Source organism: Manduca sexta, chromosome 26 (genome assembly GCF_014839805.1).
Source record: "Manduca sexta isolate Smith_Timp_Sample1 chromosome 26, JHU_Msex_v1.0, whole genome shotgun sequence".
NCBI lineage: Eukaryota > Metazoa > Arthropoda > Insecta > Lepidoptera > Sphingidae > Manduca > Manduca sexta.
Genome location: NC_051140.1, coordinates 10,431,650 through 10,450,270, shown reverse-complemented (window position 1 = coordinate 10,450,270; position 18,621 = coordinate 10,431,650). Strand labels below are relative to the sequence as shown.

Below are 18,621 nucleotides of genomic sequence, written 5' to 3'. Positions count from 1 at the left end.
ATGAATGACAAGTTTGTTGGGAAAGCTTGTTTTGGGATAACTTTAATCTGTAATATGCAAATTAAATAAATACGTGTATAAAATTATTTACCTTACAGTTACGGTCACTATGAGCATTAACTTCAACTTTGAGCCAGGTTTGCATTAGCAAGAAAACTTGCAGAAGTTAACTTTTGCAAGTGATTTATACCGTGTAAATATTCATAGCAAACTGATTTCTGTACATTTAGATGCTTGCAGGGCTTGCGGCAAGACGCATGTTATTCAATTATTGCCGTATGTACATGTAAATTTATCTGGAAGTTTTTACACAATACAATATTGTTGCGAGAACTTGCTAGTGTAAACTTAGCTTGATCAATGTAACTGCTTCAGTTTTGTTATCAGTCTTGGTACGGAATCAAAAGTACTGTGTCGTGTGTCACTTTACTAATAATGACAACTAAAGTCATGTTCAAAAACCTAACTGTATCTACAGTTAACAGTATTAAGTTATACACAAAATAAATTAAGTGTGAATTACTGTGCATTTTAAACACGAAACAAAATACATTCATTTACATATTTTTTGTAAAATTTTACTCTAGTAGTAATTATTACTAAATACGCATGTAAAATTGTTTATTGCACATATTGCGTACAGGTTAGGTATGGGTTACTGATATTGTTACACTGGTTTTAAAATACACACTTCAAGTTGGAGGTTGGCACTTGGCACATCCGAAGGAACGAATTATTGTTTTTATTCAATATTTTATATAAAGTTCAGTAAGTATAGATAATTATAACATATCGCTACATATTTAGTTATTTCAGTTTCGAAATTTGTATACATAATGTTGCGGACTCTTACTATTAACCTTAAAAAATGCCGGCGGTCTATATTTGCTGATTCACTTATTGGCAAACATTGTCGATGCTCATCTGGAACACAGAACACAAAACCCGTACAGCCGTTAAAAGTTAATGGTCAGTGCTCTGGTCAGTACTACTCTGCGCGCCCAAATTGATATACGTGTTAACAAAAATTGAACAGGGTAAGTCCCTCGACCAAAAGCTGATAGGCGTGTCTCTAGTATATCAGGATCTAAATTAAATATTTTTTCTATGATATGTTCTTAACGCCAAAGTGTATTGTGTAATTTTGTATCAATGTTTTGATTGATGTAAAAATAAGTTTTCTTTGAGAGGACTTCAATTGTTTTTATTTTTGTAAACACCTTTTTAATGTATTGTTTTATTTATTATAATATAATAATATACATTAATGTATGTTAAATGATACAATTTGATCACATTTTAGCTATGGCAGAAGACAAGTCACATTTTCTATTGCCTAACAATCAGCGATTTGTTGAGCTGGACAGCTCACAAGCATTTAGCAATTTAACAACACAGGAGCAATTGTACGCCCATTATCTTAGCCAGGTAAGGTGCTTACTTATGATCTAGGTGGCTTGGAATTTTGCAAAAAAAAATTAAGCAAGATAACTTGATATGCAAAAGTATTATTATTTTTGCAGTTATAAAACTCTTTATGTGAGTTAATGGTCTTATGATTTATATTTCATGTGACTTATTTTAGAACTTCCAAATTGTAAGCATTTTACAAATTTTATTATAATTTTTATTTTATATGTTTCTCTTTATATTAGAAATGCTTATTATTGTTAATATTAAGTACTGGTTGATATTTGTTTTTCTTATAAGTATTTCTACACTTTATTTAATCTTGAATCAAAGTTGGAAATGATCATCTCAATGTACAAGTACATAGTATATCTAGTAGTCAAAGAAGGTTAAATAAATGTAAATCTTTAAGTGAAGAAAGAAAAGCTATAAACTAATATTATGGATTTTTTTGACACAATTCAATATTATAACATTGAAATTGAATGTTGTGTACATTTTTCCTTATTTGTATAGAATGATATCACCAAAGCTTTGTTTATCTGGTGGCTCATATCATCGTTCCTTTATTTTATTATTGCTGTGTGTGTGTTCATGATTTCATATATTATGGCTTAATTGTATTGTGTAGTTATAAATAAAATTTCTATAAAAATTGAATTATGTTTGTGCCAAATTCTATACACAATTTTCAAAACTGAGTTAATAATATAGTTCAATTCAAAACAGACACATATTGCATATCACATGTTTTTTCCCAAAGGGATAGGCAGAGGTGCAACAAGGGCACCCACTTTACATCATGCTTGTTCCATCCCACAGTGTAGTGGGGCGCGAGCCTATCACCATTTCAAAATTTCAAACTCCATACTGACACTGGGCTGTAAAACCCAATATCCCTGCCTAATCCGGTACAGATCTCATTGTGGTGTTGTAGCATGCACATAGTACAATTACCCCACTGAGACAGTGTTGTCATTATCTTTTAAATTGAACTTCACATTGGTGTATTATAATTATAAATCATTTTTTTTATTACTTGCTTGACTAAAGATCTATCAGAGATATTCCTTCACCCTCATTTTTAATGTAGGTTTTACTTTAAAATATATATCCTCATTGTCATTACCATATTTACCTGACAGCTATAAAATTATATGCATTTTTTCACAGGCGGCTTGGAATGGTGGGCTTATTGTTCTGCTCCAGACAAGTCCGGAATCACCAAAAATATTCTCTCTATTACATAGGATCTACATAGCAGAACCTTTGGAAGATCTAAAAAAATCTGCTTTAGAGGCTGGAGTCTCTGAGGATGATTTTCAGGTAATACTTATTATTTTTCAACCTGCCATTCATATACTCTGATGAGATTCAGAGCCTTACTCTTACAAACATACATTTTTTACTCAAGCTCAGTTGCTTGTCTGATATCAGCTTGTTATGGGGTTTTACACTACATTATATAAATAGGATTAGGTGTTATATTTAAGAGGATGAAAAAATTTTACTGTAATAAAAAACAATTATATGTGTAGATTTTCATCTTCATTTCTGGAAATGGACTAAGTGAACCCCTTACAAAACTTAAACATTGAATATTTGCAGTTTACACAATTATTCGCCACAGCTATAAAATCCATGGTCTCTGTTTTATCATGGCTAATCACCCATTAGCGCATGGTTGCTATCAAGAATATAGTAATTACTATATTATACAAAAAAATATATATTTCATTAGATTATATTTCCACTTTTACTGATTAAGTAAAACGTTATCACTGATAGTACAGCCCACAAAACCAGATCCTTCCTTTTGGGTAAAAACATTTTATCTACAACTATTACTATGATAGTAGTTGTTTCAATATTTTTATAGTTTGCTTAATAATTACAAATTTACTACATGTACATACTAGAGACGTAACGGATCGATATCAATCCGTATCCCCCGCGTTTATTACCATTTAGCATATAGACGACCATTTCGGTAAATTTCTCCTGTGGGAAATACTTTAATATTTTAAGCTGCTTTTTTAATAAATGGGGTCAACTTCGTACACATGGCGCTGTGGATTTCCATAGAACTGTGGTGGTTTTTGTAGTGAGAAAGGATGTATACGCGGGTCAAGCCGCGAGCAACCCCTAGTAATTCACATAACTACTTAAATAAGTTATAACTTCCTATGTAGCTAACTCACTACAATAATTTATTTTTATTTAAATATTGTATTTTTGCAAAATAAATATGTCAATTGTGTAACTTAAGTAATAAAAAATAATAAAAAAATCAGTTAATTAATTGACATGTTTATGAAGTATTGCCTAATGTAAAAGATCTGTTCAAGATCCGCTAAAAATAGATTTTATTCTCTTTGGAGCTCTGCAGATATGGATATTCAGTATATTCTTATCCATACATTACTATATTCATACAATTGAAATATGACAAGAGAGAGAGAGAGATGTTTCAGAGTTAAGGATAACTCCGAAACATAATATTTACCCAAATTGCAATACTTGTATGCTATATCATTTTGGATACAATTATTTTATGCAACATCTTATTTTCAGGCATTCCTCGTGTACTCTGGTGGAGTATTTGCAAATAGCGGTAATTATAAAGGTTTCGGTGACGTAAAATTCATTCCGAATTTATCTAAGGAGACATTTGAGTTAATCGTGAAGGCTTCTAAAGCGTATGAAAATGATAACACGCACATTACAAAACTGTGGCAAAACACACAGAACGCGATCTACAGCATCGCTCCAAGACTGGCTAGCTTAGGTTTAGCTGATAAGGTTAGTAAATAATGACAACTATTGCAGCAAAGGGTAGATTTAAAAATATTAATATATGCTTCACATTGAAAATGCCAGTGATGTTTTGTAAAGTAAAAACTAACTTGTAATATAAGTTATGTTTTCTGACTCAGCTTGATAAGAAAAATAATTATTTTTAACCATGGCAAAAGTTGACAAAACAGATCAGTTATTTGACATGCATAACAGATTGAGATTGTTCATGTTAAAGCATATTATGTTGTTATATCATGGAAATATAAATATAGTCTCGGATAATTCTTATTCGATCCGACAGTAAGAGTAAACCAATTAAAATAAGCCATTTGTAAACATGTAAAAAACTTTATTCTTGATTGATTTCACGATCGATCGTATCGAGCTATTAGAGTCGTGATTGCAATCGGCGATTAATGCGTATAAAAAAATCTAGTATTTGAAATATTTTAGGGTGTTACAACATATTTCTCAAGCAATTGCACTGAAGAAGATTCCAATTTGGTTAACGACTGGATGAAAACGAAGCGCATCGAGGCATACATATGCCGAACTTTTAAAACCACTGCCGATGATGGATGTAAGTTATTGTTAAGGCCCTATTATTTTTAAGTAAATAGTATGCATGACATTACTGTGATATATGGCCTGGATATTTTTATATAGGGTAGCTGATTAAGGCTCTACTCAGTAATTGCAGATTTTTTTTAAATTAACTATCCCTAATTTTGAAGTCCTTTAACCTGCATTTACGAAGTATACAAATATATACTATACTTAAAAAGAAAATTAGCATTTACATAATAAACTGTGGGAACCAGGAATTCCAACAAACACCCGATCTTATAACATTCAGTTTTTGAAAGACGACCACCCGATCATGTTGTGTTTGCCTGTTCAATATCACTATTTTTTTTTTCTTTTCTCATGATTGAAAACTATGATTGTAAATGTAGGCGAATGCACGCTGTACGCCGTTATTTAAGTATGAATCTATGTTCTCTTTTATTTGCTATCGCTAATTTCATTTTATGCCGCTCCAGGTTTAGTCGATTGGATTTCATCTTATCCCATGTTAACGGTGATGTGCGTGCATTAGCTTATATAACTATTGTGACGATGTACAAGAAAGACTTGGAAAAAATACAAAGAAGGACTGAACAATTGATGACAAAAAAGAAAGCCCGGAGTTTCTTTCTGCCTTTCTTCTTCGGGTAGTCATCACTTAGGTAGCTAGTGAAAGGCTGGTAGGTTAGCTAGGCTAGGGCTCATGTCCTCACCGGTGAGGATCGCGACGCGTTACCCTTCTATTTCCCCTACTTGCCAGCCCGAGCTGGTTACTTCGGTTTGTACCTAGTCTTTTGTATAAACTTTATCCCTAATTTAAAATCTCCATAGTTATATAAGTGATTTTAATAGTTGTTTAGAAATAATAATTATTCTTATTCTTTGTTTTGACGTATCATAAGTGCAACTTTGTTCGCCTACGTGATAAATAAAGTATTTTATTTTATTTTATTTATTCAGGCGCCGCCTATAATTTTACAGCTACACAAACCTACTGCACCAGACAAGCTGTCCAAGCGACAATTAATATTCTTTTGTTATTGTTCACAGTACCTCTATACACCATCCACTTAGCCAGCGTGGACACAACGCCCAAACCCCCTTTAACAATGGACAAAGAGCTGTACAAGGGTGCATACTTCCAAGTGACACGAGGCGATTACTCCCCGATACTGAAGGTCGTAAACGAACATTTGCTAAAGGCTCAAGAGTACGCCGCCAATGACAATGAAAAGAACATGTTGAAGCATTACGTGAACAGCTTCAAGGAGGGAGACCTGAATGAGCATAAGGAAGGCAGCAGGTTCTGGATTAAGGACAAGGGACCTATTATTGAAACGTGAGTGCCAGATGTATAACACTATCTTATATTTAAAAAACACTTGGTTTAAATGTGCACCTGTATATATATATATATATATATATATATATATATGAATATTTCTTAAATGTCCGGGCGGAGCTGGTGACCTGCATAATGAAAATTACAAACGAAACTCGACCTTATGGACATAGGGAACATATTATGACTTACTGGCAGTGGTATATTTGATAATTGTTAGAAAATGATATTGCAGATACCCGCATTACGTCAGCGCGTCGACCGAAATTAAATGTATATACTGAGTTGTAGACAAGGTTCGAACCAAGGAGTGGGGCGATTAAAATACAGGACTCATATTATTATTATTGCAGATATCAAGGTTTCATCGAGACGTACCGCGACCCCAGCGGTCAGCGCGGAGAATTCGAAGGTTTCGTCGCGATGGTCAACAAAGAGATGTCGAAAAAGTTCGGCGATCTTGTCGACGGAGCCGAGCGGTTCATTAAGCGGCTGCCGTGGGGCAGCGACCTCGAGAAGGACTCCTTCTTAAGACCTGACTTTACGAGCTTGGATGTGCTGACTTTCTCGGGAAGTGGCATCCCGGCCGGAATCAATATTCCCAACTGTAAGGGGTTTTGTATTTCCTACTTGCCAATTTTTATGTCTTTGCATTATTCTTTCGTCGATTAACATTTGCAATGATTTCCAGATGATGAAATTCGCCAGAATGAAGGGTTCAAAAATGTATCATTAGGTAACGTTATCCCTGCTGCGTACAAGGAGTCTGTTATACCGTTTCTTTCGGATGAAGACAAGAAACTGTTGGAAAAATACAGGGTTGCCTCGTTTGAGGTAATTCTTACCTATTCTTTACTTTTAAAATTTAGGCGGGACTTTTGATTTTGCAATAAGTATTTACTATAGCATTACGACATGCTTTAGGATTCAAACAATAATTCATAAATTTTAGCATTATTGTTTGGTATTTTAGCAATTTGTTCTATTACATTGCAAACCTATATTTTGCTCTATCGAAATTTATAACATACCTACATATTGACAACGGATTACAAAATATACTTAGAAAAACTACGTTCTTGCAGGTGCAAGTCGGCCTGCACGAATTATTGGGCCACGGTAGTGGAAAACTTTTACGACAAAACGCTGACGGCACGTTTAACTTTGACACTGAAAAAGTCAAGAATCCTCTTACAGGTAATACATATACCTAAAATATATTTTGGATAATTTATAATATGTAATTATGTATTATATCAACATTATCAGCGGCTTCCTCGTCGACTGAAGTACATCGACATGTATGGTCATCATCGTCCTCATCGACTATAATGTTCGACATGTTTCCGCGACATTGGTCACGCATGAATATATTATTGATGCTTGGTGATTTTCATTTACTACAAGTGGTCATCATCAAACTGGATCTTTTTCTAAATTTCAACTATTCCTCAGATTATACTGTTACTAATTTGAATATTTTTTTCCAGGCAATAAAATAGAATCATGGTATACTGACGGCGAGACTTACGACAGCAAGTTTACCACACTCGGGTCAGCGTTTGAAGAGTGCCGCGCGGAAGCTGTCGGCTTGTACTTGTCGCTAGACCCGGAGATCTTGAAGTAATTATAAACTATTATTATAAGTATTTATCGTCGGCTAAATTTAAAAAGCTCATTTTTCCATCCAGGTAAAACTTATAATCATAAAATAATATTTATATACCAGCTTATTACATACTAAAACTTTGATGTTCAATTTAAAATTGTGTTCTAATCGAATCAAAAGTTTTGTTAACCTAAAAACTATTTTTAATTAAAATAAAATTATTTTACTTTGCCTGAAGGCATAGCTAGGAGTTGTTGGAATTTAGCAGACATTATATTCCTACATAATGAACTTTCTTGTCGCCTAATGCAGATCATTAGGCAATAAATCCGTGACCACATTATCTATCGATCAGGTTATAAATGAATATATGTCTTTCAGAGTATTTGGGTATGAAGGCAAAGAAGCAGAAGATGTAACCTACGTGAACTGGCTGAGTTTGTTGTGGAATGGTGCTGCCAAAGCAACTGAAATGTACCAACCGTCCACCAAGACCTGGTTACAGGTAAGCGCCCAAGTTTCGTATAATCATAGTATGATGTTATCACTGTATAATAAGATATGTCATACATAGAACAATGGATGCATTACCGTTATTTTTCACATGGTAATAGATGGGTAATGGGTAATGATACCGATCCCTACCTCATCGACTACACAGTATTGACCATCAAAAATAGTAAATCATAAAATGCTATAATTGACAGAATAACTAATCGCATATTATATTATTGTTTATATGGTGTAGAGTTCATATAATTGAGTTAACAACCAAATATAACATACATTAATATATTTTTAGGCACACGCGAGGGCTAGATTTGTGTTAATGCGTCTGTTAGAGCTGGAGGGTGACGGTCTTTTGACCATCACTGAGGTGGAGCCCGCCAAGAACTTGCTGCTGACATTGCAAAGAGATCGCATCGCCACTGACGGAAAGAAGATTATCGGTAATTATTCGTAATAGGTTAAGTAGTAAATAGTAATATATGACCAATTCCCTCTGCCCAAAATTGTTTCATGAATTGGCACTGGACTGTAATTTTATTTTGGGTTCGTCGATAGTGTCCATTAATATCTATCACCGATCCTAATAAAGTATATTTATCAAAATTTTGCTTTATAAAAGCTTGATAATTTAGCTTTGAAACTCTTATAGGCGACTTCCTGGTGAAATTGCAAACGATTAAGGCGACAGCGGACTTCGCGGCAGGCGATCAGCTGTTCGACAAGTACAGCCGCTTGGACGAGCCGTGGGGCCGCTGGCGCGACATCGTCGTTTTGCACAAGCAGCCGCGGAACATCTTTGTGCAGCCCAACACCTTCCATAAAGGTAAACTTATTGGTGACTTGATGTTTGTTATATATAACATGGACCGAATTTCATTCACCAACAGAATTTTGACTCAAATGCGATAATGAGTTAGTAACGTGATAGTACGAAATGACCCGATTCAGTTTAGAAACCTATATTGAAATTAATCGGAACTAAGGTGCTCGTTAGAAGATGATGGTAGGCCCCCAGAGCTGGCAAGCGTAGCACGATTTGCAGTCATTGCTACATTATATTGTGATGTAGGCGAGGAAGTGGAGCTGAAGCGCTACCCGGCGAGTGCGGAGGGCATGGTGTCGTCGTGGGTGGAGCGCTTCCCGTCCGCCGCCGTCGACGAGGTGCTCGAGCAGCTGGCCGAGGCAGACTCTAAGTACTACGCTGAACTACAAGCGATACTAGACGCCTGAATTGTTATCTTATTAACGTTAAATATACATTCAAGTCATTATCTTGTGATTTTATTTCGACCACTGTTCTCTTTACACAACAAAAAATATTTTACATTATCTTAGAATGTATTAGTGTGTAAGTAAAATAAATAAAAACTATTTTTTTTTTAATTATATAATTTATTCACATTCAATACAAAAACGTGTGTGATAGGAGTTTAATATTAATCGAACAATTATAGTTTCCGCACGTCATATTGCAACTAGGTAACGAGAGAAATATTAAAATTTACCACACACCAATAAATAATTTCAATTCTAATAAAAATTAATAAATAAGTTCGCAACGATAATGAATTTAAGTTCCACGAAGTTCTTGCTTTGACACCACTGTAATCGAAATGACCGCTCCGCGTGGCGCGTGTAAATGTAAACTGGCAACAAACCGATATCATAACGACTCGTATACAATACTGCTTGTGAGGACGTAATTGCAACACTATTATATAAAACTCAAAACTGACGAAACTATTGCTAAAAATATACATATATTGTGTGTTTCTAATAGTTTTATTTATAAATAGTTATATACCTAAACGAATCTAAGCACCATTCTATTCGATTACTGTGACGACCTGACTTAGCGTTCAATACTTTATGATTACGATAAACATTTAAACTTAAAAGACTTAGCGTCACATAAAATGTAAAAACTATGAAAAAATTAAAATTAATAATATTGAGTAAAACGTATTTGTGCAAACACACACTAAACATTGTGTCATTTATCTCTTTCAATAAAATGGACTATATCAAATCCAGTCACTTATGTATTATAAAGGCACATAAGAATCAATTTACAATAAACACTTAACAAAAAGTCCACTCTGCAAAATATTACATTGCACAGGTCAATCATATGTGATCAATAAACCTAACCAGCCTGACAAGCTGTGTTCAAAATTATGTTACCGTTTTTACAATTCCTTCAAAACCAATGGTAATTAAAAATTCAGAAAATACTTAAACTTTGATAACATTTTTATGATGAATCTGTGATAATATATTCTACTCCCTATTGTGATACTTCTAATTTATACTTCCAAGTGGCCTGATATTATATTTTAAAATAATGTTTATTTTATATTTCAATGTCAACAGAGATTCAGGAAACATGTTACTAACTAAACTTGCCACTAAGACAGCCTTATATAAACTATCTGCCCATTGTGAGATTCATTACACATGATACACTAAACATACTCGAAATAGGGACTATGTTTTGGCAAGATTGTCGATACAGCCTCAAAAAAATCGACCACGGACGCGGTTGGCATGTGATCAACTAAGTTGGATTGCTAAACTAATGACAGTGAATTGTTAACAAATGCGTACGCAAATAACGGCATCTCATTATGTTTGGCGTAATCAGTAGTTCCTTTCAGTCAACTTTCTCAGAGCATTCTGCACCGTCGCCTTCGCTTTTAGATGGGATAATGGATCTGAAATTAAAGTTCATTACTTATCACCCGCTTTCATCAGATGGCAAATACATTATACCTTGTCCAGTGTTTTTTAAACAATACTGCTGCAGTGAGTGTAATCTACTGTATGTGAATTATATATTATTAAAATGTAAATATTCATTCTCCTTTTCGCTGCTTTGTAAAAATTATATTTAGTGTGATTTTAAGCTATCTACAATTTCTAGGCATTATAAACTGTACATGACGTCATGTAATATTCACTATATCTAGAAGAATAAAACTTTAAAAGCATTAGTGCCGAAAAATTTAAGTTTGGAAGCGATAAGCGTGCACAGATTAAAATTTATTTCAGTTTGGGAAGTTATTTTGAATTATTTACGTGACATTTAGATATAAAGTATACACACCTTGGCCGCGATTCCTTATCAGTTTCAGGTTTTCTAGTCACACTGATCGAAAAATTTTTCCTCTGTCGAATTTTTTCCAAAATATTTTCAGGGCTCGGTTCTTTTTCGCTTTCTTTTAATATAATTGCTGAATTTCGCGTTCTTTTTGGCCTGTACGTGGCATAGTTTCCGGGAGAATACATAGAAATAGTTCTGTTGTATTTTTGCGGGTCTCTTATACTGTGCGTAAGGCTATTGTCGTCAGTACCATCTGAACTCTCCAATAACGATTTCGTTCTAGAATATCTCGGCGCTCCGTACGACAGTGGCTGATCGTAGTCTAAGTAACTTCGGCTTCCTGGATACTTTCTAAATTCGTTGCGGTCAAGAGACCTATACGTATCTATTTTATCATTCAGTCCATAATTATCAAACCTTAAATTACTTCTAGTGCTAACAGGCACTTCGCCCAAAAGAGATCTATAACGCTCCGTGGACGGCGACAAATCCGACGCGACGGACATTCCTGGAGACACGTCGTACGTCGTAGGCGAGGTTGGAGATACGTCGTACTTTGCCTCCGTCGGCGTAGCGTGTATTCGAGCCACCGGATCATATTCTGCCGCACCAGGACCTACCAGACTACTTTTTCGTCGTTGTTTCTTTTCGTTAAATCTGGAATAAAAACTCTTTCTTCGTATTCTGTCAACAATATCCTCCGTTTCTGGTGTGACGGACTCATGACTCCGCAAAAGATGTGTTGTATTGTCGCATGGTGACGCCGGATTCCTGTCAGTCATTTTATTGTCGCCACTGTTGTCAGATTTTATTTCGGAATTTGAAACACTCGATCTACTTCTCGATCTGCTGCGACTTAACGTTTCAGCGTTCTCGGCTAAGGTGCTCGTTTCGTTTAGCGAAACATAATATTTGCCTGATAAATCTTTCTTATCGTTTTCACTATTAGCTGAGGAAATATTCATGATCTGCGGTTCTATCACAGGATTTGTAGGAACTATTTTTTTAACTCTTGGCAATCGGGAGAAATCTAACTTTAAACTGTTTCTGATATTTTTACTTTCGTTTTCTATTTTAAGTACTGTTTGATCGTCGTCTGCGTTTGCTGCAGAATCGCTGTCACTAGGCGTTTTATTGTACTTATTTTTACGTCCTAGACCGTTAAGTAGTAATGAAGTGGGTCTTCGAGGCTTTTCTTTATGAAGTTCTTCTGAGGCAGATTCAGTTATGGAATCTTTTCTAATTCTTGTTTCTGCGTTCTCTTCAAAGGTTTTGCTTTGCGACTTTTCAACAATACTTTTCGATTTATCTCTCGGTTCAAATTTCTTAAAAAGCCCTAACACTTTAGAAACTGTCGTCTTATTGTTGTTAGGCGCGGCTTCATTTTCTAACGCGGCAACATCTGTCAATGTCACAGCTCTTTTTATAAGGTTAGATTCTGTAGGTGGTTCGGCATTTACTGGCACTGATTGCTCTCGTTGCATTCTGTTTAATTTAATGGAATTTTTCTTGACATCGTTTGCCACATTTTCAGTTACTTTTTCGGGGGAACTTGATTTTGTAGTTGCAAATTTTTCTAATTTTTGCCCTATAGACTGTAAAACTGATTTCTTTTTGGTGACTACAGGTGTACTTGTGCTGTCGTCGTCAGTCGATTTTTCTTTAATTTTCTTTGTGACTTTCTTTTTATCGGTAGAACTTTTCGTATCGTTAGCCTCCTGTCCTAAGTCAGTCTTTGATTTTGAAGACACTTTTCTAATAATTTTCTTCTTTATAGTTCCTTTCTTTTCGCTCGTTTCATTTTCACTCGACTTAAGGCTTGACTCTTCCTTCTTAGAGGAATTCGTCACTTTTACTTTTGTTTTTACATCTTCCGCTTTAAAAGGTTCGTCAGATGGTTTATTTTGTGCATTCGTTTCAATCGCACCATGTTCAATATTTGTTTGACCGTCACGATCACATGTATTTCCATTACTCTCCGTTACTTGGTATCTCTTTAAATATAAAACACTTTCAAGGTCTTTATTATCCTCAATTTTGTTGACTATATTTAATTCTGATGAATCATTTGTGTTAGCTGCTGCGCCAGCCTTATTTTTCTTAGGCAAAGTAATACTGAAACTCACTTCTACATCACTCTTTATGTCATAATCCGGGACATCATCACTTTTAGTGGAACTTTTAAGTTCATCTTTCTTAACATTACGATTAATATATACTTTTTCCGGAGACGGACTACTAGCAGGGTAACTCTTTGGTCGTATCAATTTAGATTCTTTAGAGATCTTGCTTTCTTTGCTGTCAATTATTTTATTTATGCCATTTTCAGACAAATTGCTGTCTGTAGGTTCTTCAATAGAATCCAAAGTTTTTATAGGATAGCTCTTTGGTCTCGTTAATCTTGATTCTTTGCAAGAGGTTTCATCAAAACTCGTTTTTTTATTATCATTCAAAATTGTAGACAATTTCGCTCTAGGCAAATGCGTCGAAGCATCCAAAGAGGTCTCTTTTATGTTATCTAAAATGGGGAAAAATGGTGTGTTTGATCTACTACGCTCTTTGCCCGCCAGAAGACCGCTCGGCGAGAGACTTTTACGTCCCATCTCTTCCTTAGAAGGCGAAAATTCAGTTTCAACTTGATCTCGAGGTATGTTTGCTTCTAAAGATTTATTTCGTTTTTCCCTAATTTCTTTCAATATTTTTTGCGTCTCTAGTTCTTTTTCTTTTTTATGTTTCACGTAAAGGCTTTCGTCCGTCCCCGGGGTGTCAAAGAAATCGGACCGCAAAAATCTCGACACTCGCTTGCGAGGCTGATCCCCGGTGTGTCGTAGCGAGTGGCGCCGGAGTGCCGGAGCCCCACCACCCAGTGCCGGCGACCCGTACGCCGCGATATAGCTTGGCTCAGATAGAATACTTCCAGCATCTACAGCGTAACTCTCGTCTAACGAGTAAGCCCGCTCAGGCGTAAGATATTTACTTAGTAGTGGCCGGTCGGTCGCGCGTCTCGGTGTCGGCTCCTTGAGCGTCGATGTCGACGTTGGAGAACAATCTACATCTACCGCCGCCAATATCGGTGGCGTCGACTCTCGGGGAGTGGAACGTCGTCTGAGACGAGGTAGTGTTGAAAACTGTGGTGAAGGAGTCTCTGGTGAAGTCTGTTCAAAACCGCGGTCGGCCAGACTAACAGGACTAACGGGTGTGGTCGCTGCAGACGGGGTTTCGATGGGTTCGGCGGGCGCGGGGGGGTCGGCGGGCGCGGTAGTGTCGGCGGGCGCGGTAGTGTCGGCGGGCGTGGCAGGCGTGTCGGGCGGGTCAGCGCTGGCGGAGTTGGAGCGCACGTATGCGTCGGCGACACGCGGCTGGCGCGCCTGCAGCGACAGCGTGCGCCGCAGCGAGCGCGCGGCGGCGGGCGGCAGGTGCGCGAGCAGCTGGCGCTGCAGGCGCCGCGACAGCGCCGGCGTCAGACCCGACAGCGCGCGCATCTCCCGCTCAGAGAACTGAATTGAGCTCAAGTCGAGGTCCGACAGATCTAATGCGCTATCGTCGTTAGGTTCCGTGTTTTGATGAGCCCTCGGTCGGTGTTTGTCGCTTTTCTTAGTACTACCTGAAATTCAATTGAAAAACACACGTTTCGATCATGCAGAACGCTCGCTCGAATGGTCTATGTACAGCGAATAACTTCGACGTGAACTTCGTTGTCCGCTCGCCCTTGGGCAACATTTTGGTTGTCTCGGGCCGAATGGCAAACCGAATTCGGCCTCGGTACGAGCGGACCTCTCGATAGAGCGAGTCGAATATGATGCGATGTTGATGCGATCGGTTAAAAGTTAATACATAACTACTAGGGCTAAATGCGGACTAGTTGAATTAGACCAAACGGAAAGCTGATATGCAAAAAAACTCAATGGCAAACGATGCATTAAAATGTTGCTTTTGATAGGAAATTAATTTACCAGAATGTGAACTAAATCATGAATCAGCGATATTTCACTTATTAAGGAGGCATTTCTATTCTGGTAAACGATCGCGGCGCACGGTGCGTAACACAAAAACACATAAATGAAGAAATAAATATATAGTTTAGTACCTATTGCTGTGTGGCGTTTGTAGCGGATTTGTGGTTGGCGCTGGTGCCGCTGTGAAGTGAAGATTTGGTCGGAGCATGCAGTGTAACGCGCAACCCAACTGCAACCACACCAACACAACCTCACTACCGCTTCTGTTGCTCCAGCACCCTCCCCGCCCCCCGCCCCGCACACCCCGCGTGCCGCACTTCCCCTCCCCACTAGCCCGTCGCATGTCCTAGTCTGGCTGCAGATAAGTTGTTCCGCGCGGCCGCTATACCGTACGCTACTACACACGTGTCTCCGCGTTCCCGCGCTACACTTTCAGTGCTACCACATCCACTATCTACACATGTATGCCAACATCACTCTCTAAACAAATTAATTAACTTTCAGTCTGCGACCTATATTGTGTACGGCTCGATATTTTACCCACTGAAAATTATCGATAATTCAAAATGAAAGTTAAATTTGCTAATAATAAAAAAAAATGAATTGGCACAGAAAATGCGACTTGTGAAATGCCTTTCTTTACACTTCATGCAACCTCAAGTCTACACAACTGAATTTATAATTGAGAGCAACGCAACATTTTCCTGCTAGTGTTAGCGGGTAGAAGAAAGTCAACACCTGCACAAAGAATGCAAATTGAATACAATAAACACTACAATGCAAAAAAAGTTAATTTTATTAATTGAAAACATGTTAATGAACTCTAAAAACACACTTCATATGGATAATAGACTATATTTCATATGTTATAGTCTATTATACATGATGTAAATGTTACATGAAAACGACTCGGACGGTGGAAAACGTCGCAAATATCGAGGCTCCTATCGCTAACTCGGTAGTTGGGGGGCCAATGATGATATGAATTGATCGTTAATTGATTTGTTTTAGTGTAAGCTAGCCGTCATGTGAGTGTTGTAGGCCCGTGCGGAGCGGCACTAGCTACTTGCGGTGCGAATGTGAATATCCCACGCCTGGACTACTGTGCCAACCATGAGGGGTGAACTGATCGCGAGCAGCGCCGGGCAGCCAAATAGCGTGATCAAACCATATCGTACTAAACGATTCCCTTATTGTCATTTTTTCTATACATCATTTTTCCTTGAATATTTGTAGGCGTCACTAATGATGTTTATGAAAGAAACTCCGCTGCTTACAGAGTGTAGATGATTCCATATGTAATTTCCTTTTATATTTGAAATAAATTTAACTACTGGGTTTTATTTGATGAATGTTACGGCTAAAGACAATTGTGTGCACTATGTACATAAATATTTTTCATTTTATGAGATTTTTAAAGTCGATGATGGTAACAATTACACATAATACATTTCAAGGAATATTGGATAATTTTAAAGTTTATTATAAAACATAGACTCCAGGGATCATGTACCACTCTGTAACACACAAACATATCAAACGAGCCGTTCCGCATGCTACAAAGAACACAAAAAATTTTGATGTTTTAAAAAAATCTAAAAAAAGTTCCAATAATGTAGATTTCAAAAGTTGTCTATCGGAAATAAAAAAAATATAAACTTAATTTTTCCGGCACAATGCCTCACTCTATTCATATATACGCTTCAATTTGACATTATAAGATGTGAAATGACATAGTTTATTTAATTAGGGACGTGAAGAAGTATCGAAGGGTGCGTGTGGTAGCGGTGGGCCGAGCGCTATCGGCAACGTTTTCCCCGAGCGCGTGCGCGGCAAGCGAGTGCACAAGCGGACGAGCACTCACCTCGCGGCAGCTGCTGGCGCGACTTGTTGAACATCGAGTCGAAGTCCGCGTGCAGCTCGCGCGAGCCCCAGCCCTCGCGCCTGCAACACAAAACATATTCAAAACACATTCACACAGTAATCTAACACTTGTATCCTAACAGAAGTGTTTCAATATTTTTAATTTATCTATGTATCAATGTTCATGCATATTTTTTTAAAAATAACTATGGCCTTTGTCATTATTCGCAAATAAAGTTTTTTTCTTCGTTATGTCTACTACAATAAGTAATAATGCAGAATAGGTGATGTTACGCCACTTATGTATAATGGCGAATATTTAAAGTCTAATTTCTATGTGGTTTATGAAGAGTCACTTCTCTACTCATTAGAGTAAGTATAGTTGATGTAAGTATAGACAACTATATCCGACATTTTTAATCAAATCCATTCTGTCAACTGTCTATGGTGTGAGGAAGTAACCATATTATTATGACTGACCCCGACAAGACCATTAATTATGTTTTGAATATCCATAGAAACAATACTTTAATTGGATACGTCACTTACTCGTGTAATAATATAGAACTGAGTGATAATGTACTGCAAAATGTATTTTTTTTAAAAAGCCAAAATTAATACAAAATCATTATAACAATCTTTGTTAAATTAATAAAGTTCGAATAATAAATAAGTCGTTGTAATTTTGTTACACTGTATAGTTCACTCACGTTTCTGACACACTTCGTTTGCTTTCCACATATCTGTGAGTGCTGCATGTAAACAGATATTAAATAATCGTGTGATGAATGTGTGACGTATAATATAATAGGGTACATGACAAAAAGAAATATGCATAGTAAGAGTGGAAACATTGATAAAAATTAAAGTTCCCTTATAGAAATAAATATTATTATACTTTATCATACAAAAATATAAACTTATTTTGGTCTCATATGCAAAATGTAAATGAAGTATGACAGATTATTTCTTGTATTATATATATATTTTTTTATTTAGTCCAGTACCCTATTGTATTTTTGATTAGTGCGAATAGTTAAAATAAAATGTTGAATACTTACAATAGATGTCTCCTTGGTAAGTGAGGGCTGCATGCATAAAATTAAAATAGTTTAATTGGGTGAAAAAAATATATATGTAAAAATGCATGGTTACCCCAAGATTATCAATGAATTTCTATGAATTGGTAAATGCGTGACATATCTTATTTTTTTGTGTAAGTTTAATTCATCTTTACATAAAATTTAGGTAATTTATAAAACGCGCTTTAAAATGTGAAAAAATTAAAAGGAAGTCACAAATTAGCTGTTGCGTCTTTTAGTCAGGATCATCTAAGCCCGGTTTCCGTCCAGCTACTACGTTTTTGAGGTATAACTGTATTTATGTAACTTCGTCGTCGATGATGCAGTCATCATTAAGTCAGTACTTCCGTTGAAATCAAAACATAAGCATCGAACTCGAC

General features: G+C 36.5%; 2 protein-coding genes across 13 annotated transcripts in view; one reads left to right on the top strand and one right to left on the bottom strand.

Moving 5' to 3' along the window:
* Positions 1–518: 518 nt before the first annotated feature.
* Positions 519–9,508, top strand: LOC115444897 (dipeptidyl peptidase 3). 4 transcript variants are annotated; one of them, XM_030170873.2, is made up of 14 exons: positions 519–768; positions 1,304–1,428; positions 2,584–2,736; positions 3,985–4,212; positions 4,663–4,789; positions 5,827–6,115; positions 6,472–6,725; positions 6,810–6,952; positions 7,204–7,315; positions 7,609–7,741; positions 8,109–8,232; positions 8,530–8,677; positions 8,887–9,060; positions 9,307–9,508. In XM_030170873.2, exons 2-14 carry the CDS (start codon positions 1,306–1,308, stop codon positions 9,465–9,467), a joined length of 2,169 nt encoding a protein of 722 aa, XP_030026733.1. In that variant the 5' UTR covers positions 519–768; positions 1,304–1,305; the 3' UTR covers positions 9,468–9,508. The 4 variants fall into 4 exon arrangements, with proteins under 4 accessions (XP_030026733.1, XP_030026731.1, XP_030026732.1 ...); XM_030170871.2 differs by having other exon boundaries at positions 697–981; XM_030170872.2 differs by having other exon boundaries at positions 718–969.
* A 100-nt stretch (positions 9,509–9,608) lies between these two features.
* Positions 9,609–18,621, bottom strand: part of LOC115444896 (MAP/microtubule affinity-regulating kinase 3) — a 41,051-nt gene continuing 32,038 nt past the window's right edge. For 3 of the 9 annotated variants that reach the window (XM_037443634.1, XM_037443641.1, XM_037443636.1), the window contains 4 exons: positions 18,221–18,247; positions 17,161–17,240; positions 15,428–15,525; positions 14,736–14,944 (listed from right to left, as the gene is read on the bottom strand). In XM_037443634.1, coding sequence (XP_037299531.1) covers positions 15,428–15,525; positions 17,161–17,240; positions 18,221–18,247 — 205 coding nt within the window. In that variant the 3' untranslated portion in view covers positions 14,736–14,944. Of the gene's footprint in view, positions 10,952–11,343; positions 14,945–15,427; positions 15,526–15,599; positions 16,035–17,160; positions 17,241–18,220; positions 18,248–18,621 lie in introns of those variants that run through there. The other 6 variants (XM_037443642.1, XM_037443635.1, XM_037443637.1 and 3 more) reach the window with 6 other exon arrangements.

Coding starts and splice junctions, on each gene's coding strand:
- LOC115444897 (XM_030170871.2), top strand. CDS start 837: ATGTTGCGGACTCTTACTATTAACCTTAAAAAATGCCGGCGGTCTATA. Junction 1,429..2,583: donor ACGCCCATTATCTTAGCCAG/GTAAGGTGCTTA, acceptor ATTTTTTCACAG/GCGGCTTGGAATGGTGGGCT. Junction 8,233..8,529: donor CCACCAAGACCTGGTTACAG/GTAAGCGCCCAA, acceptor ATATATTTTTAG/GCACACGCGAGGGCTAGATT.